The sequence below is a fragment of the Colius striatus genome, chromosome 13 (assembly GCF_028858725.1).
Source record: "Colius striatus isolate bColStr4 chromosome 13, bColStr4.1.hap1, whole genome shotgun sequence".
Lineage (NCBI taxonomy): Eukaryota > Metazoa > Chordata > Aves > Coliiformes > Coliidae > Colius > Colius striatus.
This window is the reverse complement of record NC_084771.1, coordinates 12,737,796-12,765,263: the sequence shown is the minus strand read 5'-3', so window position 1 is coordinate 12,765,263 and position 27,468 is coordinate 12,737,796. Positions and strand designations below refer to the sequence as shown.

The 27,468-nt window shown below is 39.7% G+C and overlaps 1 protein-coding gene across 5 annotated transcripts; it reads right to left on the bottom strand.

Moving 5' to 3' along the window:
* Window positions 1-803: 803 nt before the first annotated feature.
* WDR44 (WD repeat domain 44) lies at window positions 804-26,795 on the bottom strand. 5 transcript variants are annotated; one of them, XM_062006527.1, is made up of 21 exons: window positions 26,614-26,652; window positions 20,881-20,914; window positions 19,024-19,157; window positions 18,286-18,360; window positions 17,207-17,834; window positions 16,471-16,601; window positions 16,285-16,377; window positions 15,228-15,364; window positions 14,133-14,216; window positions 13,726-13,832; window positions 11,921-12,072; window positions 10,589-10,727; window positions 10,427-10,491; window positions 9,108-9,221; window positions 7,591-7,713; window positions 6,414-6,605; window positions 6,149-6,250; window positions 4,601-4,716; window positions 3,156-3,283; window positions 2,330-2,461; window positions 804-1,896 (listed from the first exon to the last, which is right to left on the bottom strand). In XM_062006527.1, the coding sequence occupies exons 4-21, from the start codon at window positions 18,355-18,357 to the stop codon at window positions 1,802-1,804; spliced, it is 2,610 nt and encodes an 869-aa protein (XP_061862511.1). In that variant the 5' UTR covers window positions 18,358-18,360; window positions 19,024-19,157; window positions 20,881-20,914; window positions 26,614-26,652; the 3' UTR covers window positions 804-1,801. The 5 variants fall into 5 exon arrangements, with proteins under 5 accessions (XP_061862511.1, XP_061862508.1, XP_061862509.1 ...); XM_062006524.1 differs by lacking the exon at window positions 19,024-19,157 and having other exon boundaries at window positions 20,881-20,917; window positions 26,614-26,795; XM_062006525.1 differs by lacking the exon at window positions 19,024-19,157 and having other exon boundaries at window positions 26,614-26,795.
* Window positions 26,796-27,468: the final 673 nt, after the last annotated feature.

The window sequence follows — 27,468 nt, the reverse complement described above, 5'->3', positions numbered from 1 at the left end:
AGGTGAAACTACAGTTCAACTTAGGTTTCCAAAGCAGTCATGTTCAAATCTTAAAACCTCCCAGAGCATTCAGCTCATTAAGTGGTTACATTCGTCACTAAATACACAGAATATCTCTAGCAAGCCCCAGAAGTGTCTGGGGCTCAAAGGAATCGTTGTCAGTCTTCTACATCTGTAACTTATCACAGAAACTCATTTTTAGGAGTCACAACCCAAACATCTTGTGCTATCTCTTCTGTCAAGGCACTGGAGCTCAAACAAAGTAAGAAAATCTTGAGAGTTTAGCCTGTCAAATCTATACAGATACTTTAAATCTGAGAGTCAAACTTACTCCAAGTGTGTCAACTGAAAATAATTTCACATAGCATGTATCACTTTTGTATTTATTTTGCCTGGTGATACATTCCTTGCAACTGCCTTTCTTGTTCAAGACAATTTTACACAAAGCCGTGGTCAAATTCACTCAAGTAAAAAAGATATAAAAGACTTCCTTAACAGATTTCCTGCCTTTCCATGCCTTCCTTCTTCCACTAATGGGAAGGAGAGGATTCTTCACACCCTTTTGAAGACTATTCCTCACACTAAACTATCACATAACTTCTCTTAATTCTGCTGAATATCCAGAAAGCAGCATCCCATTCCCCACTACTTCAGACAGCAAGCTGTCATCCAAAAAGTGAGAAGACCAGGAAAGTAAAACTCAAAAGTTAACAACCATGTGCAAGACCAATGATCCAAGAAACAGGTCAAAACTACTTGGACAAAAGGCAAACTCATCAATCAAAATGGAAAAGAAGCAACAATTTCCAAGTGTGCGACCAAGTTTAATGATACATTTGTTCTCTGAAACACTCAACCATCAATAACATTTCATGGGTTATGATGCCCAGAATGTTACTTCATAGGTGTTTTATACGAATATTTACAAAGACTTTCAAAATTCAGTGGCACTAAACAAACAAGAAGAACTTAAAACTTTAAGCTACAATGCTTAAAAAATGTAAACAGTTTATTTTACATAGTTGTAAAATATAAGAACTTTCTAATGCAGCTTAATTTTATCTGGAAGGTGAATATATCCTGGTGCCCGTGAACAAGGAATGAGAGAATTCTTTATACAGGTGTTATGCTCCAGTGTGCAAAAAAAGTGTATGTACGAAAGGAATCTAAAAGTCCACAGCAATTAAAAGACAACAAAAAAAAATTGTCACGTCCCCAAGTTGAGAAATTTATAAAAAACATTTACACATGGTTGCTGACCCATCAGAAACTTGCATAACTTAAAATTCTGAACAACAGCTACTACAAAGTCAAGACTGTTCTCAAATGGGATTTTGTGCAAAGATCCGAGTAGATCGTTGGGCGTTTTTCCAGTCGCGCCTCCCCGCTTCCCTTCCCGGCCCCGTTCCTGACATCTAGTGGCCACAAGCACCACGAAAACCCTTTTGATATATGTTCAAATTAGTGCAAGTAACCAAAAGGCACACACACGTGTGAACACGTCCTCGTGCAGAAACCTGTGCGGGTTCACAATCACGTCGCAAAACAACTGCTCGTAGAAAGTTTAGAGCCTAATGCTTGGCGGGATTATTCTTACACATTCCTTTCTATTCTACAAGCCCAGGTATTAATAGGTAGACATTGCTTTCCAAGGATCCAATACTTGAGTAGCGTTAAAAGAAAGATTTAAAAATAAGTCAGCCTGTAACATTATTAGATTAGATACTTTGCTTTTGCCCGCATTATGAATGGGGTTTTACTCCCACAGTACCATAGCTTTATGCTGTCAGTTGCAAAACAACTAAGATACATATTTCTTTTTGTTAATGAAGACTTTGATTGCTCCAGTGAAGTCAGCTGATAAAAGCACTTCTGTGTGATCCGTCTTCAAAGCTCCTTAATAAGGAAAGAGAATAAACTGTTAGGTCATTAAAAAAATAAGATATAAAATCAAGCTCTCGTTGAATGATAAACTATCACCATGACATCCTTCTTCCTCTATCACATTGCTGTTATCTAGCCAGTTCTTCAAGAAATATCTGTATTTCTAGGAAGGGGACTTGTCCATGACATGTTGGTACAGCTCTGTCTCCTAACAGCTCCAGTGTAAAAAGAATAATCCTAAAGTACGAGGGACAACAGTAACGCTCCTCAACACATTCTCTCAGTTGTAAGAATGCAACAGCTGCCAAAATGTTCAACTGCTAAGGTGGGAACATGCATCTATACCACTATAAGGACTTCTCAACAAGCCCTCTCCCAAATGATTCTTCATCATCTTTTCCTCCCCATACCATGGCATGAAGCAGATCCCCTTTAAAATACTTACCAGATGGTATTGTATCTGATGTTTCAGAATCCTCTCCCTTACTTTCAGCTTCTTGCTTTTCAGAAGTTTCCAGTGACACCATCAAACCAGGATTAGGAGCAAAAATTGCAGATGTGACCACTGCATTGTGCGCTTCAGAAAGACAATCCAATTTTGATTACCTTGTTTCAAGGAATTGTTAATTTTACAAGAACAGCAGGCATAAATTTTAGCAAATAGCCAAGAATCTCAGTGCTAGCAGCACCAGGCAAGCTCGGCATTCAAGGAGCAATTGTCACTGTTTTAAAAGCTTAGGGCCCTCAGAAGTTTCTCTTAAGTGCCCCAAACTAACTGGCAAGAGCCCTCCATTTTGGCCCTGTATTTCTCCAAAACTCTGTGTATGTGGAGGAGATGAAAGTGAGTTGCATTTGTTTGTTCTTGTTGGTTTGGGTTTTTTTAATATCCTGACGTGAAAGAAAAAAAGCTCACATTTGTTTTCAAAGTCACTTTTCTAAGGATCTAAGGATTGACAGCTATTTTTATTTCTGCACTTGAATACAATAAATTTCTGGCAGTAAAATATGACATTTATTCAGATTCTCTTACTGAAGGTGGACAAACTCTTAGCAATGCTGTTACTTGTCATCCCAATCATGAATCTGTGGAGAGGTTCCTGGGGACAGGGTGTTCTGACACTTCACTTACTGAAAATCTAGCAATTACAAAGTATCTTGCTAACAATTTGTTCGAGGTAAATGTCACTGCTAAGCAAATAAGAACTAGAAGAGGAAAATATTTAACTTTTGAAATCACATGAGCTTCAATAAAATGAACAGTTGATTTTTACCTTTAATGCCTTCCCAGAAGTCATTACGGTCTCTTCTTACAGATGTAAACTTGCTCAAGTCATGGTACGTACTCCAAATATAAACGTATTTATCTTCTGAACCACTTACAATGTAGGCAAAGTCATGGCTAAAGATTCAAAGAAAGCGAAACATTACTTTTATCAGCTGTTCAACCAACCATGACAGACTTGCAGCTTTACAAGGCTCAGATCACAATTCTAACTGATCTAAAAGTGAGTGCAGCTCAAAAATAAAATACACAGTCATTAAAGGAATGTGCATGCAAGCTTCCTGCTCTCCTTCTGCAAGAAAACTTAGTTCTCATGAGTAGCACACAGAAGTTGTTTTCCTGCAGCTTCTGGCACAGGAGGGGGTTTATATAACAGCTATACTCAGAGAATAGCATAGTCTGTAAGTACACTTTGCATCTGCTTGAGTCTGGAACCTGTGTGAACATATGACCTCGTGTAACAATCATATGTTTACAATACAATTGTGGGAAAGAAATCCACACAGGTGCAAGATGAAATGTGTTCAACACAACTGTAACCAGATGACTGTACAAGGCACACTGACAGAGACAAAAATGTACCTGAAGATCCAATTTAGGTATTTACTTTCAGTTTACCTACTGCATGAGTGTGCCACACATCTAAACCCGTAACATTAAATATGCCACAATCCTGTCAGTAGAGATGACTTCATCTTGAGCAGATGGGCTGGACAAAATGACCTCCGGAGATCACTTCCAGCCACTTCTCAGTCATTCTGCAAAATACTGGGCCAGCCTTACAGATGCTTTCAAAGGCCAAGGCCTGGCTGACAATCAAGATTGAACTTGGTACTATTCCTTAAGCACTGCTCAAACATCCAGGTTAAACAGATACCCAAGTGTTTTTCCACTTTGGCTTCTGCAAGACTCAAAGAGGGAACAGAACAAATATTCTTCTCCTCTTTTTCTACCTTAAAATCCAGTATTTCCATGACAGTCACAGTAATACACTCAAACTCAGAAAATCATCTTAGGCCAGCACAGAGAAGGACGAAAAAAAATAACTCCAACTCAGATATCTGGGCTGTTTCCTGACAGTATGACACGCAGTCAGTGGGCAACAGCTGAGTGACCAACACATTTGTGACAATACCTGACAAAATTCAGGAAATAAAACATTTATCATGGAAGAGAGAAAAGATGCAGTGTTCCAGCCTCACCAGTTCTAGCATATGTCCTACATTTACAGTAATAGCAGTGGACATGCATCACACCGTCAGTACAAAAGGATTCACTCACACAGGCTCCCTGCTCACAGACAGCTTTGTCATGCCTGACATTTTCAGAAGCTCAGTTTCACAACAAGGCAAACATTATTTAGACAAAAGCCTCCGTACTTTAGCCACAGAATTTGCCAAATCCAACAACTCCATTGTTGCAAAACTGTCTTACCTAAAGCTGGCTTTGATTTGGCTGCTACTGTTGACATAACCTTTGTACTTCATAGATAAAGACAGATCTCTTAGGTCATACAGTCTGATTCTGGAATCATTTGATGTTACTAGTATCTAGAAAAGAATTAAGTAAAATATAGGAGTGAAAAACATTAGCATGTCCAAGAATGAGCAACAGAGTTAATTCAAACAGTCAGAATTCCAGTTCCCCTGATTAAAAAAAGTGACATAGGATAGGCCTAAAGAAGCAGAACACGACCTAGATCAAAGACATTTTTCTCTCTCATTTTCTGTCAGTGGATGGAACACAACTTCACTGTCAACACCATCCTGACTGGTCTGAACAAGAAGACTTGCTCTTTACTGAAATAAAATGTGGGCCCAAAGAATACTCATCAATTTGGAAAGGCTTATCTTGGAACACATTCCACAATAATATAGCAGAAGAGCTATTCTAGTGAGGGAAATTTCTGGAGTCATGACCTAACAATCACAAAGGCCAGATCAGAGACCATTATGTGCCAAATAAACAAATCGAGCTCTTCTTGGTTTAAGTGACTTTTTGCCTCCTTTTCTTTCACATTTTTCAGACAGAAGCTTAAATGTACTTCTAAGGAACAGAGAAGTCTATGAAAGGGTTGTAAAAATTGTGTAAGCGTTCAGCTGATGAGCCCTTTTATAGTATCTCAGAAGTGGAGCAGACTGTAGGTCAACACTAAGTCTCAAGATGTCACGAGAAAAAGGGTATAGCAGAGTAGCAGAGGAATACAGATCCCTAGTTCTCTAATCATTTATAGAGTTCCAAGAGTTGTCACAATTTGATGCATAACACTACAGGATTTTCTGTTTGTTTTCAAAAGGGTTCATGCCGTCCTGTGTTTTATTACACTTAACATGTCAAAGCACAGCACCTGATGCAAACCCAAAGGCACTACTGATTTCTGAATGTCTTTGGAAATACATCATTTATGTGTCATTGATAAGACTACAATGTAGGTGATAACAGCTGGTGATTTGATGACAGAGCCAGCTGTTAACCCCACACCACGCCTGAAACTTTATATACGAAAAAGAAACTCTCCAGCTTTAGATTATGATCAATATTCAACAGCACATTCTCTGCTTGAGGAGAATTTCATCTTTTCAAAACATAATATTTCATCTGAGTCTGAAGCTAAACAAAAGGATTGATTCTGAAAAACAGAGTACATTTGTTTGAATAACAGCTTCTGAGCTTTCAGCATTTTTTTCAGCTTCTGTATGAAGTATGTTTCCAAATGAATATTAAATGAGAGGTTGGTTATGCCAAGCAAGTTCTCACAGAGTCATCCATAACCATTTTCTCACCATTACATTAATCAGAGTTATATTTTACCACTATTTAGTACTGTATTAGTCTACATCATCAAAGAAAAGTGTTAATTCTAATAGTGTTAAAAGACCATTTAAGTCAGTGCTACAAACAAAACTTAGCACAAACTTACTAAGCACTAGATACAAGTGTCAGACTGCAGTACTGAGCCAAAGTTAAAATGAAAGACAGTACCTTATTTTCTCCAGGCAAGGGTTCAATGCCAGTAATTTTCCTCCCAACTCTGTTTCTGCCTCTGGTAGAACGCACGTGTATTTGGGTGTGGTACTTCAAGTGCTGAAAAGATATTCAAACATATCCTCATTGGAAATAATTATGTAACAACTTTATTTTGCTTCAAGTTCTAATAGGCTTGGTTCTTGACATTTATAAAGGCATGACTTTTAAATCTGTAAACTATTTTACATTTAAAAAACCCACAATCTCAAGAATTTCTTACCTCTGTGTCATAGAAGATGCATCTTCCATCATATGTGCCTATGACAGCATATTTGCCATTCTGACAGAAGTTGGCAGCTGTAATCAGTTTTGTCTGCCCATCTACTTCATTCCATAACGCCACTTTTTTGTCAGGAATGTTCCAGAGTCGGAGTTTCCCATCCAGTGAACCACTTAAGAAGTACCTGTCATCCTGAGAGGACACACTATATTCATCTCTGCTTGTGCTACAGAGAATGCTATGATTTCTCCTTAAAACCTTCCCACCCTATTTCTAATCAGCTTCTCTCCAGAACCTCCCAAATAAGAGCTTTCAAATAAGTTGATTACGTCTAAGAAGACTGAAAAGCCAACGTTAAAATTACTGGTAAACAGAGTTCAATTTCTTATAGATTTCTGACCAGATCACACAAGCAGGTGACAAGGTGTACACCCACAGTATGTGTAACTCATGTTAGAAAACTGTTCACTGTTACCACGGTTACTTTTTACCCTCTCAACGTGTTAGAAAAATACTAATCTTGCTTTTCTTGCTAGAAAAATTACTAATCTTACTATCAGGAGCTGAAAGCTCCATTCAGAATTCCCTACACATCTACCAGTTATGTGTGTTCTGGGAACTCTGAAAAACGCTATTCCTCTACCTGAATTCTACTAATAATTAGGAAGCTTTATTACAGTATTGAAAGACACAAGATGGATTAGAAGGGATCTCTGGACATCTGTGGTCCACCTCCCCTGCTCATATCAAGGACAGCCTCAAAAGTCTGATCAGGCTGTAGAGGGTTATATCCTAGTCAAGTTTTAAACAGCGCCAAGGATTCAGTGGTCTCTGAACAATTTCTTCAAATTTATTATGATTTCTTTCCACTAATATTTAATCACAACACCCTTCATGGGAAATCATTACTTTTCACAAAGTCACTCAAAATTATACGACTGAAGTTACAGTCAATAGACAGTTCACTTCCCACATCATGCCTACAAATTGTTAAACACCATGGACACTCCTAGTGCAGGTAGAGATGAACACTTTCAATCCCAGAGTATTATCTAATAGAGATATTTTTGAAGTATATAAATTCTACTCAAATTCTTTAAAAATCTAAAATAAAGAAGGAAGTTTCTTGTAATTTCAAACTCTGACTCTCTAGAAGAAAGAGGGCCATAATACTTACCCTTGGATGGAATGCTATAGCAGTCACAAAGTCTATATGCTGGAAACAGCAAAGACATTCTCTTCTTGATATGTGCCATAATCTGACAGTTTTGTCCATAGAAGAAGAAAGCAAGAAGTAATTCTGTGGAGTAACAGAATTCCATGGTTATTAAGAGACACAAAAGTAATAGAAAATAGAGAAGCAATATCATTGGTAAAGCCTTATCAATTTCTTTCATTGCCCTGAAATTCAACATTTTATCCTTTCCTTTATAGAATAGAATCGCAGAATTTTTTAGTTAGTAAGACCTTTAAGATAACCCAGCACTCCCACAGCCACCACTAATCCCTGTCCCTCAGCACCTCAGCTCCACAGCTTGGTAAAATCTCCAAGGATGGGGACTCCACATACTCCCTGGACAGTCTGGGACGGTGTCTAACAAGCCAGCTCTTTCAGTGATTTTTCCTATTCTCCAAACTAAACTTGCTCTGTTGAAACTTGAGGCAGTTTTGTCTTGTCCTGTTCATTTGTAACTTGGGAGAGGAGACCAACCCCCACCTCACTACAGTCTCTTTTCAGGTAGTTGTAAAGAGTGACCATGTCTCCCCTCAGCCTCCTCTTCTCCAGACCAAACACTCCCAGCTCCCTCAGCTGCTCGTCATCAGACTTGTGCTTCAGACCTCTCCCCAGCTTTGTTGCCCATCGCTGGACATACTCCAGCACCTCAAGGTCTTTCTTGTAGTGAAGGGCCCAAAACTGAACACAGCACTCAAAGTGCGGCCTCATCAGTGCTGAGTACAGGGGTACAATCACAGCACTGGTCCTGCTGGCCACACTATTTCTGACAGAAGTCAGGATGCCATTGGCTTTCTTGGCCACCTAGAGACACTGCTGGCTCAAGTTCAGCTGCTATCAATCAACATCCCCAGGGCCTTTCCCTCTGGGCAGCTTTCTAGTCACTCTGCCCAAAGCCTGTAGTGTTGCCTGGGGTTGCTGTGGCCCAAGTGCAGGACATGGTACTCCTGCCTATCCTTCAGCCAGACTATGTTCTTAAAATCACACCTGTGTTACAGTGTGGAAAAATAGTTGAATAAGCCTTATGTTAAAAACTTTGAAAGTTAAGCACAAGGAAATTCTCTAATTTTAAGATCTATATATCAACTTTGGAATCTGTAAACTTTATATAAAAACAGTGAAGCATTCTGAAGACAAGGAAAGTGGTAACACCATAAATCAGAAATCACACAGCTCAGTGGAAATTCATCCCACTCTAAACAATTTAACTTCACTATTGAATACACAATTGTAACTGCTATTAGCTTGAGTTTTTTTCTTTCAAGAAAACTTTAAACTAGACAAGCACAGGAAGTTTATTTTATCCCAACTACTTCAGCTGGTGTAAGTGTTGTCTCTACAAACCTTTTCCCTTCAATGACTGCTTCATGTTGTTTAAATGTGTGGTTCTATCAGCTTTCAAACAAAGGCAAACAATGAGAATACAGGAGAACTATGTAGCTGTATTAAGCCTGCCTTACTTTAGACCAGGAGAGATCAAGAAGATCTGCTGTATGACCTTTGTATTTGCAAAAGGGTCGTTGACGGAATGGGGCATTTTTATCATCTGGGTCTTCATCAACTCCACTGCAAACCTATGAGAAATGTACAGAAACAAAATGTTAGCTGGAAAAATTAAAAATTAATAATTATTAATTAATTATTATTTATTAAAATTAATAAGGCAATTACTGTATACAAAAAGTACAGGGCTAATAAGAATTTGAAGAACAACTCTTATGACCTGAAAATAAACAACATTGTACTAAAACAATCAAAGTAAATTTCAAGTACAATGGTCTGTGGAACATCATCTAAAATTAAGCAGCTCTATATCTTCCATCCATCCAGTTTCTATTCAATGGGATCAGCTTGACAGCAATTTAACAAAAATCTGAAGAGAAACTTCTGAGCAAAGTATATTGAGCTTGAAAACCACATTCCAATTCAGAATATACACTGTGAGTTAAAGTTTCCATGTTTCTAGTGCACATCAAGAACAATAACATCCTAACAAGAGACTCTTACAGTATAAGCAGGTGCAAAATAAATCTAAAAAGAACATGTAAATTCCTATATAAAAACCTCTCTAGCACAAAAACTCACTCAGAACAACAGCCCTGGTTTGTGTGGCTGAGCAAGCCTATTCACTTATCTAAGGTAAACAAAGACTCCTGGGCCTCCTTGCCAGAACAGTGCACGTTAAATAATGCTACTGCTAAATTCTTTGCTTAAACACTAATTCTGTTGTCTGTTGCTTACACTGCTGGAAATCAAAAATAGAAAAAACACATCTTACATACATTAATTTTAATGCAAGTTTACTAAAGTATCTGAACACTCTTCCAGTAAGAGGCTCTTAATGCTTCTCATCAATCATATTACACAGATGTGAAAAATTACACTTCTGAATATCCCATTGTTCAGTTCAGCCTTCCTCAGAAAAGACATCATCAAGTCAGATGTTAGCTGTAAGCATTGCTCTGATGTGAAACAGGAAATTCAGCAATGTAACCTTTTTTCCCCCTTTAGCATTTCACTCTGAAGTCTCTTCTGGCAGAAGGCCACAGCAAAGCTATGCAGATTTTGTAATGCATTAAATTTAGTGATGTACTTTCTTGCTTGCACCCCATACACATGGGATAACAGTATCTGACTGAAGATGTCTATTGATTATATGGTTTGTCTATGCCTCAGACACAAGCAAAGAACTCTAATGTGTGTCTGGACAAAGCAACAATGAAGAACTGGTATTAGAGAAAAAGAGAACTCCTTTGGCATATCTGGTGTAGACACATACCCCTGCATCGGTATCAGACTTGGAAGAATTCAGACTCTCTTGAGACGGCGAGGGAGAGACACGGCCTAGAACACAGGCAGAAACACCATGGTCAACCCTAAGTTCACAAATAACTAGATTATCTATCGTTTTAGAGCTCTAGCACTGCATAGAAAAAAATACCTTCTGTGTTGTACTTCATTCTCATGTTATTGAAATAGTCAAAAGCATTCTTTAAAACCCATATCCTTACAACGTTGTCCTGTCCTGCAGATGCAAGCAATCGACCACAGTGAGAAAACTTCATTGTCCAAACAGCACCCTGTCAAAAGAAAGAGTTCACTGTTTTAAGTGACATAAAGTGCCTCTTCCATAACAAAATGCCTTTCTGTGCCAACTGACAAGATTTAGGACATTCACAAAATACCACAGTTAAAAGAAATTGTCCATCAAAAGACTGAAAAGCAATTGTTAAGACTGGTAGATAGTGCAACATACTTGTAAAAATAGTTTGAAAGAAACAGCCTATGGGGCAGATTACTACAGGAAAGGAGTAAAAGAAGCTCAGTACTACCACAGCATTCCACATGAACTGGTGAGGTTCACACCCATCAGCCAGTCAGGGTTCTGAGTGACTTATAACCTATTTGATTTTTACAAGTGGCAAGTATTTGTAGCTGCACTTGAAGCTACAAGCTGTGCTAACACCTTTTTTGGTTTTTCAAATAGAAATTGCACTTGGTTGTATGAGTTCTGGCAACTAAAATGAATACTACATATATTTGTTAAACTCAGAATTTGCAAAGCTTGTGAAAACAAAACTGATTGCTGTAGGTCATTATCCTCAGCCTGGCAAAGATAGGGGACTGTTGCAATTGTTGTCAGTTGAAAAGGAAGTCAGGAATCGTAGAATGCATTTCAGACTCTGCAGGGAAGCATGCACACTTTCAACAGCGATGAACTGATAGCTTTTCTGCCTCCTTCTCCACTGGTATCTCTGCAAATATCATATTGTGGTCTCTCCTCACTTCTTATCACTCTGATCTACATACCCCATTAATTTCTCCTTGCTTTTGCCTCCAGAATCTATCTAGTATTTCTGTTCAATAATTGTGTTCACATCTCTAATATAAACAGACTAGTTGATTTGCTGCTGAGTAGCTCAACCTTGCTGCTCTGTACCCAGTTCTGAAATTGGAACATAGCCTATTTCAGCTTAAATTTGTAATTGCAGGAACCAAGAAACCAAGTACCAGTCAATACCAAAACTCTTCAAGCAAAAGCTCTGGAGAACCTCTCAAGCCTGAGTATCTACAGGCACATTAGGTTTTTTTCTTTGAAGATATGATTAAGCCAGTCACATTTTTACTTCTTGCCAGAATACTGTTTTCCAGGATTGAGCTTCAAGAATAAACCTGACGGTCATTTCTGGAGGTCATCATACAGATGAAAACTGAAAGTTGAATCTCAGGCTGAACAGATTCATCAAAATCACAGCTGAAATTTGAGACCTACCATATGTTCTCCACTGAGATCCTGAACAACTTTAATTTGTTCAAAATCGTAAGGTCCCTTGAAGCCATGTGCTGCTTTGAACTTAACTGGTCTTGTATACGGCATCCCTTCATCATCACTGGAAGAGGGATCATCTTGATCCGTATGAAAGACTAAGAGGAACACAAATTCAGCAGTACATATCAGAGCACACAGTTAATCCATTAGTAAGCATTTGCCAATGTTTGGCAGCAGATTAGTCTTGAATTAGCAAATTTTAGAGGCAATTTTAAGATCTTCAAGCAAAATGCGTATGGTTGCAACAAGGTCTAAAAATACATTTACACTAATTTCAGGTTGCAGTGAACTCAAACAGTGAACACTCAAAATAATAACTGCTATCCATCTTTGTTCTGTCCCTTTCTTTACACTGGTTCTTGCATTCAGCAGATCTTGCACTAAGTGATTTCCTTCAGTTGAACATGTGGTGAAAATTACTGTATTGGTTTCTTGTGACTGAGTATGCTGAAATGCCCTGGTGATTTGCCCACAAAGTGTAAGAATTGCAAAAGAGTTAGGGCAAACACCCAGTGGTAACACAAGAGGATAAAGTGCAGCAGTTCTATGGCAATTATCTCAGGCTGTGGTTAGATTGGCTTACTCAGTGCTAGATGTCTGTTTGAAAGAACAGTAGTTGGGAAATCTTCTAAGAGGAGCTCAAGCTATATGAAAACTCTAATCGTGATTGAAAAGTTGTCTGGTGGAAAAGGACCTGGAGGTGTTGATTGACAGAGGCTGAAAATGAGCCAGCAGCTTGTCTGGGTGGCCAAGAAGGTCAATGGCATCCTGGCTTCTATGAGAAACAGTGTGGCCAACAGGACCAGTGCAGTGATTGTCCCTTATACCTGGGACTGGTGAGGCCACACCTTGAGTGCAGTGTTTCGTTTTGAGCGTTCACTCACAAGGGGACATGGAGGTTCTGGAGTGTGTCCAGAGACAGGCAGCAAAGCTGGGGAAGGGTCTGGAGCACAGGGCTGATGGGGAGCAGCTGAGGGACGAGGGAGTGTTTAGTCTGGAGAAGAGGAGGCTGAGGGGAGACATGATCCTTCTCTATAACTACCTGAAAGGAGGTAATGAGGTGGGGGTTAGCCTCTTCTCCCAAGTAATGAATGACAGGACAAGAGAAAACGGCCTCAAGTTGCACCAGGGGAAGTTTAGATTGGAGACAAGGAAGAACTTTTTCCCCTGAGAGGGCTGTCAGCCCCTGTCCCAGGCTGCCCAGGGAGGTGGGGGAGTCCTCATCCTTGGAGATTTTGCAAAGCTGTGGAGCTGAGGTGCTGAGGGCCATGGGTTAGTGGTAGGCTTGGCAGTGTGTGGTCAGTGGTTGGACTCAATGATATTAAAAGCAATTTTCTAACCAAAACAATTCTATGATCCTATGGTAGCACCAGTTATCAGAAAATAATTTGATTTTATTAAAGTAACAAAGAAAACCCTACTTGACCTTTGCTGGAATTACTTTCAAAAAAGTCTGTTTTGATATCCAGACAGCTTTCTAACAGCACAACAAAAACTGCAATATTCAACAGGTTTAGCTGAAAAGGTCTCTCAACCACTACTTAACAAGAATTCACCTTTGTAACCTTCTAGTCTCAAAATGTCTTCCAAGCTACAACCTCTAACTCTAAAAAGCCACACTATCAACTGTACCATAGCAGAATACAGCAGTATGTCCACCAGTTAGCTTTGATTCCTAGAACCTCATGGATAAACAGATTACTCTAAGACATTAAAAAAAAAAAACACCAAAAATCAGTGTCACTTACCTTCATCTCGAACACTCTTAACTTTATTTACAGCACGTTCACCATATTCTTCAGCAAGGTGCTTTGCTCGCTTTACAGATTTGCCAAGGAACTTTTTCAGTTGGGTCCTTAAAAAGCAAGGGCACTTTTCAACACAAAACACTGTCAAATTCTCATTTTTTGTTATTATGAATCAATAGTTTTGTTTTGAAATGCAAGATTATGTCTTTTTGTTACCGCTTCTTAAAGTCAACATTTAAATTGCCAGTAGTCACGTACTCTTCAGTTCAACTGCAGAGTAATGGGCTTATGTAACTTCAGGTATTACTTGTAATTAAAAGGTGACTTGTTCAGAAGCCAGAAGGGGAGATCCAGCTTACAAAAACATAGCCTGTCTTTTCTTGTAGAGACATGAAACAGTATCTTACGTTTTTTGTTTCAACCTCCCTCCATCGGTATCGGTTTGCTGTGTTTGCATTTTGTCTTCATCATCAGACTGTGCTGCATCATTACTAGGAAACACAGAAGTGATGGTTTAACATAAAATCATAACGAATCTAAATTGAATGAAACATTAGTAAAGTAGAAGCTGCATTTTAGGATCCACCTCTATTCCTTCAGGTAACACATCAGAAAAACATGGATGTAACATTTATCAAGTGATAAACCAGATCTCTGCATTCTTCAGCTTCTTGATACTAAAGCTGTATATAGTCTTCAGGTGCCAAAGATAGGTTATTTGCTTTCACAGATTTCAAACTCAAGCTTGTTGTGATGCTTTAGAAGCTAAAGCACAGAAAATACATTACATTACTAGGGAGTGGTAACATGCCAGCTTGTTTTCCTTGCCTTGCTTTCCACAGATTATTAAGAGCACAGAAATTAACAATGGTTAATTCTGAAATAGAAGTTTGTACAAAGAAGAGCACAGTTCTACAGAAGTGAGCTTTTCAACAATACAGCTGTGCAAGAAAACCTAAAAACTGTCTGATGTATAAATCCACATAAATCCAAGCCTTTGAAAAAACACTTAGACTGACATGATTTCCTGATCATTACGAAACTATATTTTTCTATCAAAGTCTACAGTTTTAAACACTAGAAAGGCCTAAAGCTCTGCTGAGAAGAGGAAAATCTCAAAGTAGTCTGCTCTACTGAGGACAGCAGATCAAATGACCAAAGTTTTCTAAATTAAACACTGAAAAAGTTACAGGAGGTGACAGCAATAACAACATATAGTACTTGAACATAAACTGTGTTTAAGTCAAGATAGAAATGACAGCATTTAGCACATCAAGTGCTAACTGCAGTTCAGCTATATTTTCAGATATATTTGCCTGTCAAGTTCCAGCAATATTATCAACTGTTAGTTAACTTTAACTTCAATAAACAGCCTAATTCATAGAGAATTGGCACTAGTCAGATGGATTGGGAGTCTCCTTACTTGTGTAAGAGCAGCCTGCATGTATGCAAAAACCATGAGGGCAACAATATAAAGAGCTGAAAGGTATTATCATTCATACCTGACATATTCTTTAGTTCTCCTCATGATATGCAAAGTTAGGGGATTAATGCCTGCAGGCAACTTTTCTTCTGCCAAACTCAGGGGTATTTCTTCACCTGTATCAAGGTTTTTTATCATTACACTTGCTAGAATTTCCTATAAAGAAAACATGTGAAATTAATAAGACTTGATTAAACTCCAAAACCTAGAGTAAAATAGAAATAATCTGATCTTCTAGATTATTTACCTTAATGAAAAAACGTGTACCTCACTATAAACTTCAGTCTTTGTAAAATAAGTTGTCTTGAGTGTGATAGTGCAAACATTATCAACCACTATACACAGATGAACAACTACATGTCATCACAAGTTTCAATTTCATAAATCAGAAATGTAGCTACAGAAACATCAGTTGTTGCCTGACACTTTCCATGCTAATACCATATGTATAATGTAAGTAAAAGACATTGAAGTCTCCCCCTTTCAGATACTGCAACAGCTGTAGCTTAGATTTAGTCAAAGACAACCTTTACCTACAGACAAAAGGCATTTAGATCTAACTAATACCACACAAAGGAAAAAAGGGTTTTTTGGGAGCATCTCATGAACATAAATCTGTTCAGCAATCATTAAAAAAATCAATACAAAGATAAACACAAATAAAAACTGTCATCAGCCCAACAGTATCACTGGGATAAACTGAAGTTATTAACTGAAAAGAATATTTTTAATATTAGAAAAATCACTCTCCTGTTGCTGACTCACAGGGATTGGAACCTCCTTCCCCTTTAGATGCATAACAAAATGCCAAGTGTGCTGGTATTCCCTCACATTGAAATCTTATCATGTGTTTGCTACAAACACAAACTGACAGTGTTTCAGAACTAACACAGTTCACACTTTCAAACACTAACACTGTGTATGACTCAGGGACCACAAAGTGCCTAGGTGGACAAAGTCAGAATGCTACCACTCTGATCTGCATTCCTGATCACAGCATGTAGTGGTTCAGAGCACCTAGAGTGAAATGTGAGTACTCCAATTAATTCAACAGACTGGAAAACACTCATTAATACCTCATCTGTGAGCTCTCTTCCAGAATTAGACCGGGGTCTTTGTGGTCCAAGTACTTCATTTGTTGTTTGGCCGTCGGCTGCCTTGCCATTTTCCTGAAATTTTGCAGATGTAGAATACATTATTTCTATTGTAACACTAAAGTAACAGGAAATATTAGTCATTCAACTTACAACCATTTCCAGTACCTGTGCAGTGACTATTTTATCTCCACTAGTTGCACTTGCCAAATCCAATGAAGGCTGAGAATCTTTGGGTACTCCCTCTGTCACTGTGCTTGGAGTTAAAAGACCACCGGTTGTGAAGTTCTCTCGAGAAACTGAAGAGATTCATACCACAAAGACAAGTGTACAGATTGTTAGAACCCTAACATCATAGTTATACCCCTGAAGACCCTGTCTCACAAGTATGATCCCTTTAAACATCAACTGCCAACAAATCTGCCTTATAAATTCTTTATCTCATATAGAGTTGGAGGCACAGGCAACATTTCACACCTAGTCCTCTTAAGTTGTATTAACAATTTACTTTCTTTTTTAGTCATTTCCCTAGTACCCCAGGGCTACTCATTTCCATGAGATCTCAGACTATCTCTTGACTTGGGTTTCTATGCCAATTCACGCTGCACACATTTTATTTGAAGCATGTAACTTCTTCAGTTTCTGTATTGATGAGGTAACTTTTTACTACAGAGGTAACCGTTTTGGTAAAAAGTGTTATTTTAGAAGAAAGTCTATGAATTAGGAACACTTGTAATGCAAAAAGGTATTTCTCCACTGTAAGAAAGTAAGACTGTTGAAGAACTTTTTTCCGTCTCATTTACAAGTCAACTAAACTAATATCACGTGACCGAATGACTCTTCCTCCCAACACAAAACCAGTAACCATGTGAGTAACTAAATCCACCTAAAATAGAATACTTGCCTTCTAAAACAGGTTTTTGTACTTCAAAATCCAGTTCACTCTTTTTCTTCCGGGGCGGTGGCGCTGGCCGTGCTGGTGGAGGTGGTCTTGGAGGAGGAACATTTGTTGGAGGTGGTGGCCGTGCTGGAACAGGCTTCTTTGTGCTGGCAACTATATCAGGTTCTACAGTGAGCTGCCTTGGTGGCTTTGCTGGAGGCATTTCTTCTGTTGTAGAAAGGTCTTTGGTAGACAAATCTGAAGCCACTTGTTCCAAAGTATTTGTATCTTTCTTTTCTGTTATGTCCTCATTTTTTGATGTTTCTTCTTGTGCTTCAGTTTCATCCATTTTATGGTCAGTTGCATTTGTTACTTCTGTTACTTTTTGAGTTTCCTGTGGCTCAGAAGCAAACAAAAGCTTCCCAGCCTCCAATTCAGAGTCCTTACACACATTCTGATGCACCGGTTCTCCAGGGTCTTCTTGTAATGACGTTTTAGCAGCTAATACTTCTGGAATACTACTAATGGTACCTGCTCCAGAAATCCAAGCATTTGCATCTGCAGTTGGAACAGTCAGTTCTTTTCCTCTAGAAGCTAAAGAGTCATCATCTAGTTGTGCCTTCTGGCTTTCTTCTATGATACTGTCTATAATCTAAAGAAAAAAGCCACATTCATTCTACTGTTAAATAGCAGACATTTCTAAGGTACACTCACCAGTCAGTCTATGCAACATCCACAAGAATTCTTCCACTGAAGAATTGCTTTATAAACAAAATACATTTTGTTTAAAAATTCTGGAGACCAGAACCTAGGTGCAGAAATAGGCATATCTCCAAAAGATAAACCAAAGTAATTATTTTCCATTCCTCTTTAACAGACTTTGAGAGCTCGCTATTCAAGGTTCTCATGGACTGCTAAATATGATGCTGTAAATCACATTGGTGAACACTGAATTGTTTTAGATGCATTTTTACCCTTCAGATGAACACACAAACATTAATGACAAATTCTAATCTATGTTAGTTTCAGGATGAAGACTGATTATTAAAATAATTTAATATTTCTAGCATGATTCCAGAAGCATAAAGCAACATTTAACTAACCTCTTTTGAATCATCTTGTTTAATTTCTTGTACAAAGGTTTCACTTGCAGCTTTGTGTAGTTTGTTGTCCATATCCTATGGAAAAAAAAAAATGTTCTGTAAGACCATCTAACAAAAATATAGCTGCAGCAAATGAAGTAGCATGAAGGACTACAGTTCTGCTGCATTTCACACATTACTGCTGTCAGACAGATGTCTGAACAGCAATGCACAGTATGCAAGAAGTATTTCTCACATTGCCATATACAGAGGCCTACACACTAGCAAACAAAAAAGGGAAAAACAGTGATTTTTAAGAGGTTTCAACTGAAATTGAAGAAAAAGGTAGTAGGAAGTTGAGAAACACACATTTAATAATGTGCAGCCAGGAAATGTCATATTTAAATATTTATTTATTTACCAGTTTGTGTGAAAGGTTGCAAGAAATATATTACCACCACATATAAACTTTAAAAGGAACATCCAGGTTAAGTCAGGCAGATCTATCAAGTGCTCATAAATACGTTTTTGAGGTTCTGAGATGAAATCTTACATTCTATAATACTCCTAGTGTACACTGTCTATTCTTGTCAGTCATCATGCAGATATTTCCAAGACCTAAATAGACTGGAGCTGAAGAAATTGAATTACTGGATTTGCACAAAAAACAAGAACATTTTCAGAGCATTTGGATGAAGCACCGGATGAATATAAGCCAAGTATACTATTTATTCTGTGTAATCGAATAACCAACACTACCGGGATACTATACTACAGATGGATGTCAGCTTGAAGTTTCAGCAGCATGGTTTGACGTGTCCAAGCAGCATCAACAATTTGACATATCCCACCACACAGAGAATTAATAACAGCAACTCACTAAAGGTGGTCTCCTGTATCAAAATAACATAGTACATATTTGTAATAGTTTAAAGCCTTATTTAATTATTATTTTAAAAATCATACTGAAGACAGATAACCCTAGGAATGTTAGAAGTACATTACATTTTGGGCATTTAAGTGTGGATATTCTATACAAATTCTTAGAACTGAAAATATTCTATTTATGAGTTAAGAAATCCATCAATTCCTGAGAAATTATAGGTTCAGAAAACTAGTAGTTTTATTTAAAGTAACTGTCTAGTACAAGTATCTAAGAAAACTCTCCTTAGACTGTTTTTTAGACACTCAAACAGGATGTTTATTGTATACTAACATAGTATGTTTGAGAAAAGTCACGGAACTCTTGTAGACATCCATCTTTCAGAGTTCTGACCTCAAGAAATGGCATCTCATGCAGAGATAGCTGTGACTACAGAAAAATTCTTTCTTCTCTGCTCTCTCCCCCTCCCTTCCACAGTTTCTCTAATCTAAATGCAAGTTCTACTTTATCACTCAAATCTATATTCAAAGGTATGACTGCTTAAGTATTTAAATGTAATCAGTGTCTACAGAAGCCCTTTACATTAATCTCTAATTTTGTTGACATTAAACTCACACACCTGTTAAACTTTGGACTTAGGAAATATTTCTTACTTGTCTGAAGACAAACTATACCATTAGTCACACATTCACTGAACTGATACGGTACCAAGCAGAGAAGCAACTGCTTTTTCCACATTCAGAAACTTAGCTTTGAATAAGTGACAAGGAAGATATTTTTAAATTAAAAAAATCCACAAGCAACATACAGAACTTTATAGATAATAATTCAGTCAAGACATTAAAGTTAGTTTTGAAGTTAATTGATTGCACTGAATTTAGCCAGAATGAGAGAGCAACATTTTTCGAAAGGCTTAGACGTGTAATACTTTGTGTTTTGTTTCATGTCCCTCTAACTAGGGGATAAGTCTCTGTTCTGTAAGAGATATTGTAAGATACAGTGTCACTGTAAAAAGATTATTGATTCAGAGCAGAGTCCTGCTGACAAATGAGAAAGAACTAATTAGAATTTCCACTAGTTTCCCAACACTTTCTAGACAAAACCTCAAGCTTCCCTTACTCTATGTAAAAGTCTTGCATAGCATCACCCTTGGCTCCTCTGAGACCAGAAAACAAGTGTTATTTGTACAAGGTTCCAGCTCCTCACCTATTTAATGTGTGCCAGATTCAGCTGCACTGTCACTCTGCACAGATGCAGCATACCAATTACCTGCGTGGGAAGTGGCAACGCTCTCTCATTAAGCTAAATATAGTGTTTTATCTTCCCATAACCTACAGGGGAGGCTTTTGAAGTACAAACACTAAGATTTCTCTTATTTTGAAGACAGAAGAAAGGAAAGTCAAGTATTTCATAAAGTCCAAAACCCAAGTGCTGCAGAGACTTGCTCACTACTCTCAAATCACTTGAAAGATGATCTCTAGTAATTTAAGTGTGATTCAATGAAATTGAACATATATAGACTTTAGAACAAAATTAGCTTTGAGAAATGTTAACATACTCTAAATAAAAGTAGAATTGGAACTTCAAGAGACGTAAGCCCAATTGCTACCTAGAACAAGGAAAGCCTACAATTTCCTGTCTCTGCAGATGTTGAGGCTCCTGTAGCACATCTACTTGAGGTAGAAATGCTCAAGACTGTTCATCAACAAGCATTTGATTAAGATGAAACTCACCTTTAATACATGGGATCCAACCTTCGTTGGTGACCTGCTAGAAAGAGAAGATAGGCTTAGGTAGAGTTCAAAGAAAAAGAAAAATCTCCTGACAATAAGCCTCATATCAAACAGTCTAGAAGAGTTTTCCTTTAAAATTAATGTAAGACAAGCGATAATGTGACTGTTTCTCACACCACTCCTTTACACAAAAGCCTTCAAATAGTTCAGTGCTCAACTGTCTATAAAGCACAAATCCACTGCTTGTACAATCCCCCAAAGTTTCTCAGCAGACTCTTGCAGAAATTTTATTTCTATCATCCTTTTATAGTAGACTGATGCTATTTCAAGTACACATTTAAAAAACGTCCTGGGTTTGGCTGGGATTTCTTGTGAAAATTAAGCCTATCCCAGCCAAAACAGGGATAAAACTATTTTGTATTAGGGAGAATTTTTTGTTACTATGCTCAGAGAGCATAGGGTGGACGTCAAAGAAACCAAAACCAGTTAGCTTGCAAATCCATTGCCTGAATCCTAATCTGTAAGGTCAACACTATCATTGCCATTCTGCCCTTCAGGCTCTCTAGCAAAGCAAGGTCTCATTTCTAATCATGACACTCAGTATAAATTCTTCATATTGTAACAGAAGGGAACTAGTTTTCCTTTCCAAAATGTATACTCTGAAAAAAGGAATTTGCATTAGCACCTGCTCACACAGAGCCTCCCATTTCACTAATTACATGAAAGAAGAAGATATCTCAGGGGAATTGTATCAACTAATTACTTCTCTTCAGGTCACCACTCAATCCAACCACTGAACAGTACAACTGGAGTTTTCACCAAGACTTCAGAACTCTAGAAGATATTTAAAGATTGAGCCACACTGCTTACTCACACTACAGTATTTTACTCAAATATGAAGAAGTTACAAGGCTGGGCCAGATCCCTTTCAAGGCCCCTTCCAACCCGGATTCTATTAGCTTGTTAGTCACAGAGACCAAGTTACAGATTACTTCTTTAAAAGCTTACTAACAAGTGAACTACAACCTGGATTGTGTAAGCATCCCAGCTGGCTACCAAAGTAAAGGATGCTCAACAACTTTGAGTGTCATCTTGTACCAAGTAATATCAGTATATACAGCAGATCAGTATATAAAGACTGTACTGTTTGCAACTCATTTAACACCTGAAACCTCAATGCTTCTGTCCAGATACTGACACGATGCATAATATCTATAACACTGTTTCAAGGCATAATCCTCGTAAAAGGTGTTAATCCTGACATGCAAAAAAGAGAAAAATCTGTATTTTGACTCAAAAAACAAACATCTTTTGTCTCCTGAAATATATTTCTGGAAAAGGCAAATTCAACCACAAAAAAAGTCTGGTAGCTGAAGTCTCTTGTACTTCAACATAACTCTGGAGTGGTCTTGCCTACATGGCGTTACCAGCTTTATCCACTCCCTGGTGTTTTACTTCAAGGCCATTATTTTTATTATGCAGAATCTGAAATGCTTGCATTAAAAAAAAAAAAACCACACAAGCATATATCATGACAAAAGTGCCTGAAAAGATTTATCTGAGGATCGATACCATGAGCAAATATCAACGGTGCTTTGAGATGTCTGTAGCTTTACACAGTTAGTAGGCAGAACATGAAGACTGACATACACCACCAAAAAAATAAGGCAAAAACTTAGTTTTGTTGCCTAGTACAATTATTCAGTCAATGGTGAGATTTAAAAATTGGTTAATAGATGCCATAGGCTCCATTTCACATAAAATACTGCTAACTTAAGTTTTCTTACATGGTACTACATATATGGTAAGATCAGCTTAACCAAGGAAGGTTATCTTTAAAGATTAAACTAAATTCAAGGAAAAATCCCATTTCACCTGTGCAAACATAACCAGATGCCCAATTAACCTGACAGTGAAATTAACTCACAGAGTTTATTTTAACAATTTTAACAATTATTTATTCATACTGACCAGACTATAGGAAGCTGCTGTTCCCACTATCAGGTAGTTCCAGCCTAGTACCTATTTGAACTAAGCTTCAGATTTTCAACATGTTGTAGCAAAGTTTTATGGCAGAAAACAAAATGTTCATCCCTTCCAAAATCCCATGAATAATTTGCCTTGATCAAACCCCAGAACCACACTGCCTGCTTTCCCAAGAGGAGGTAGACTCTTATAGAGGTTGCATGCTACCACACAGATGGAAGAAGATTTAAAGTACATGCACAGTAGCAGCACACGGTACAGCACACAGAGGTTCAACAACCAGTCCACAAACTGTATTCACTGCTGTCCTCCACCTTGCAGACGCACAGGATGTTTTCCTCCCTCTAACCCATGACTGGCCTGGCACCTACAGTTACTCTTGATGCAGCTCTCTGTGGCAGTTCACTCCTCCAAACCCACAGAGATTCACCACTGCAATGCACAGCTTGGGCAACCCTTGGAAAGTGGTTGGGACCTTCAGCTCACTGACAAGGCAGAAACTTGTCTGCAGTGCTGTAAGTCACTACAGCAACATAACTGGCACTTCACACTCCATCTGTTCACTGCCAATATCAGATTTGCAGGTTGGTTAAAACGCACATGAAAAAAAAAAGGTTGCACTAAGCACGTGTCAACAGGGCACAACTAAACATTATTGAGCTTCCTACACAGAAGAAAACTAAATTCTGCAGGAAAAGCTTTGAGGTAACTTCAAAAAGAAAGGAAGCTGGAATTCAAGAACTTAAATTGAGGTACCAGAGGACATTTCTCATTATTTATACAATCTCTTGAATCCAGTGGCCTTTGTTTGGTTTCTCATAACTTTCATGATATGAATGCACAAAGGGACAAACTTGCCCCACACTGTTCAGCATAAGGATATTCAAACTAACATGTTAGACAGTTCTTGATTTCAGAGTGGGTGGATCATTTTCCTTATAAATAAAACATAACAGGGTCTGTCACAGGCCTGCATCCAAACAAGTGTGCCTCACTTAGGATCTTTCCTCACTGACATCCTCCTTCATGGGACAGTTCATGCCTCTAAATTTCAGGGTCTTCCTAAATCTCTTCTGTGATTATAGTGTTTTGAAAATAGAGTGACAGAGGTTAAATATGGGTATTTCTGTATCACTGCCTCTCTCTCTCTCTGTACTCCTCTGGCTAGACAACAAATAGATGCCTTCACTGACTATGCTGCACAGGCAGCTAGATCATTTTTTTGGGGGCCTAGGAAAGCATATAGAAACAGACCTTGTCTGGGATCACATTATTCAACAGATGGACACTCTCCACACATCCTGTCAAAAGCAGTATTACACATAATAGGCAAGATCTACAGCAGAAGTGAAACATATAGGCCTAGGCAGAGGGGATCCAACAGTGTCTAAACATCTGGTTTAAACTCACTTCATTGTGTGGAAATCTATCTCAGAGGGAGGAAAGAGGTGTATCTCAGACCGTTATTGTTCGAAAGAAACATTTTGTAACAAATTCTGTAATTTTTGCCAATTAAAGAGAGTACCAGTTACATACACACTTCATGATGCAGATACAGTGCTTTCCCAGAGAGAGGGGCTTAAGCATCAGTACCCACTGACTTACAGAGCAAATTGGGAGCTTGCATCCAGTTTGAAAATATCAGTCTTGCACATCACATCAGACAATTAATAAACAGCAAAGAAGTTAGTGTTTACATACAGAGTTGTCATGGCTTTCAGAATTTCTATATCAGCAGTTACTAAACTTCCCTACATGGAGCTTGAGGCAGGAAGCTACAAAACCCACATTTTTAATGAGGGCAAGTGTATCTACACTGCTTTGCTCAAAATTGGCTATAGCATATGCTATATGGGACTCCCCAGTGGTTTCACTGATCATCAGAACACTGACTTCAGAAGGAAATGTCTCAAATTGCAGAGGGCAATATGCACTTGTTTTCAGTTGCCCTTCCTCCCGTGAGGTTTTAGGGGTTTTTTGGTGTGTCCCAGCTCTATGCTATTACACACGCACAGGTCTCAAAACTACAATCTACAGGCCTGCTTCCAAGAAGTGTGGAATCTAAATGTGAAATTAGTTCTAAAGAAATCTCAAAGCTTATTTAGAGAGAAAATACTCTCCATATTGCCAGCACTGATTTAATAGCAGACTGAATTACAGATTCGGTATCTGTATTGCAGACTCAGCCCTCTGAGATCATCTCCTCGCTTAACCTGACAGAATTCGATTGACTTGAGTCAATGATGCATCCTTACAGGTTATGGAACAGCAACAGAAAAATTTAAAGCATCTTTCACTTGATTTTCCTAGTGACTGACTTTGTACTATCAAGGTCTGCTCAGATACTGGTGTTGGAAACCTCCAAAGTCAGGACACCTGTCACTACCTGTAGCAAATGAAAGGCAGGATGTGCAGTTCAGCCAGATTTAATGGCTCATTTCTACCAAAAGGTCTGGTTCCCCTTTCCTGCCTATTTCTAGTCACACAAATCCCACATTTTCACCCTCTCCTGTCCCCATCCTTTCAGGTTCTACCTGGTTTAACTTATCAAATTGTTTTTGCTGTTTCTAGTTTTCAGCTACTTGGAGGCAAAGCAACTCACAGAAGCACTTGAGGATCAGTGGTGCCAGAGCAAGGCAAGCAGTTAGAGAAAAACCTCACTTGACCACAAGCACTGTTCACATGGCTGACCACATCTTGCAGAGCTGTATGCCAAGATGAGCATTTCACCAGGCTACCAAGCTAACTTCAGAAAAGCTTTGATACAGGATGTGTAGATAAGGAGAAAATACCTAGTCTTTCCTGTGTTCTAGACATCCAATGACCACTGACACACAGACTAAAGCAAGCCCTTCGTCAATTATTAAAGCTTCAAATGGATGGATCCCACAATCCATATCTTATTGCTCTTTGAACAAGCTATGTGAAACCTCATCCTACAAGGTCAAATAATGGAGAGGTTTGGTGCAGGGTACGTGAAAAACAGAACTGATACAAGCCACAACCTGTTTAGCACACAACCAGAGATAGTCACAATTTAAAAAGAGGGAGTGTATTTGACTAACATCAACAACACGGAGCCACAGTTAGTCCCGAGCTCACGGCACAATCTACATCACAAAACGCTGTTAAAACTTTGCTGCACAGAACCATACACCGGCTGAACACCAGAAGCATCGAAGCAACACCATAAAAAACAAACGACAGAACACAGCAGAAGTTGTTTAAAACGCAGCAACAGTTAGCAGGTTGCTGAAGAAGCTCGCCCTCTTTTTTCCTCAGAAAATCTGTTACTGTTATCGTATGTCAGAGATTGTTTCTGCCGCTCCCGATTTCATCTCTACACGCCTCTTCCAAAAACTACGTATTGCCTCTCCTGCTCGAGGAAGGCAGATATGATCTCATCATGATAATGGCTCCTGCCATCCTCACAAGCCTTGCAAAGTACATCGAGAACTGCTCGATCCCCTCTCATCGGACTTTCGGGCTCGCCGCTCGCACCACCGGCCCGCGGCCGAGCGCAGCTCCGCCTGCCCGCGGCCAGGGCGGCCGAGCACCGCGGGCGTACAGCCCTCCGCTCCCAGGAGGGCGCACGCAGGGCCGGGGGGTCGACTCCCCGCTCCCTCCCCCCCCAGGAGCTCCCCAGACGGCCGCAGCCGTACGGGGCGACTGTCTCCCGCCGGGCCCGCGCTGAGGGAGGGCAGGGGATGGCAGGGCAGGGCAGGGCGGCGGCCGCGCTGGACTCACGGCGCGGGGGAGGCGCCCGCCAGGTGCACGTCCTCGGGCGCATCGTAGAACTCCTCGGTGTCGCTGTCGGAGGCCATGAGGGCGCCGGGCCGCGCGGGGCCGTGCCGTGCCGTGCCGTGCCGAGGCGAGGCGAGCCGCCAGCAGCGCAGCGCAGCGCGGGGGAGCGCAGGGCGGCCGCCGCCACCTCCGGGCACCGCGGGCGGGCGGGCGGGGGCCGCGCGACTCTCGCGAGAACTGGACGCCGGCCCCGCCCCCTGCCGGGCGGAAGTGCGAGCGGCGACGGGGTGGGAGGGCGGGGCCGGCTTGGCGGGGGGCGGGGCCTGGCCGCTGCCCCCGCGGCGGCGCCCCCTGGCGGAGCAGCACCGCCGGGGGTCGGGCCGCTGCTGCCCGGCGCTGTCCGGAGCGTGGCTGGGCCGCACGGGGCTGCCAGGGTGCCGCAGCGCTTTGCCTCGGTTGTGTTGTTTATCTCGTGATGGCTCTTTCCAGGAAATTGCCGCGAAACCGCTGTGGCTGTGAGCTTTGCAAATTGAGGTCGATGTGCCTGCTGTTAAACACTGTCATGGGCTCATGGAATGGTTGGGGTTGGAAGGGATCTCTAGAGATCATCCAGTGCAATCCCCTGCTAAAGCACGTTCCCCAGGAACTCATCCAGGAGGAAAATAAGCTTTCCCTTGTGCTTAAGTGGAACTTTTTGTGTTTCACCTCAGGTCCGTTACCCCTAGTCCTGGCACTGGGCACCACAGAAAAAGTGTTGCCCCACCATCCTGACATGCACCTTTTAAAACACCCTCTAAAACACATCCACTCTGTCAAAACACTTGGTGAGTAAAGGCAAAGAAAACGGAAAGGAAAAGG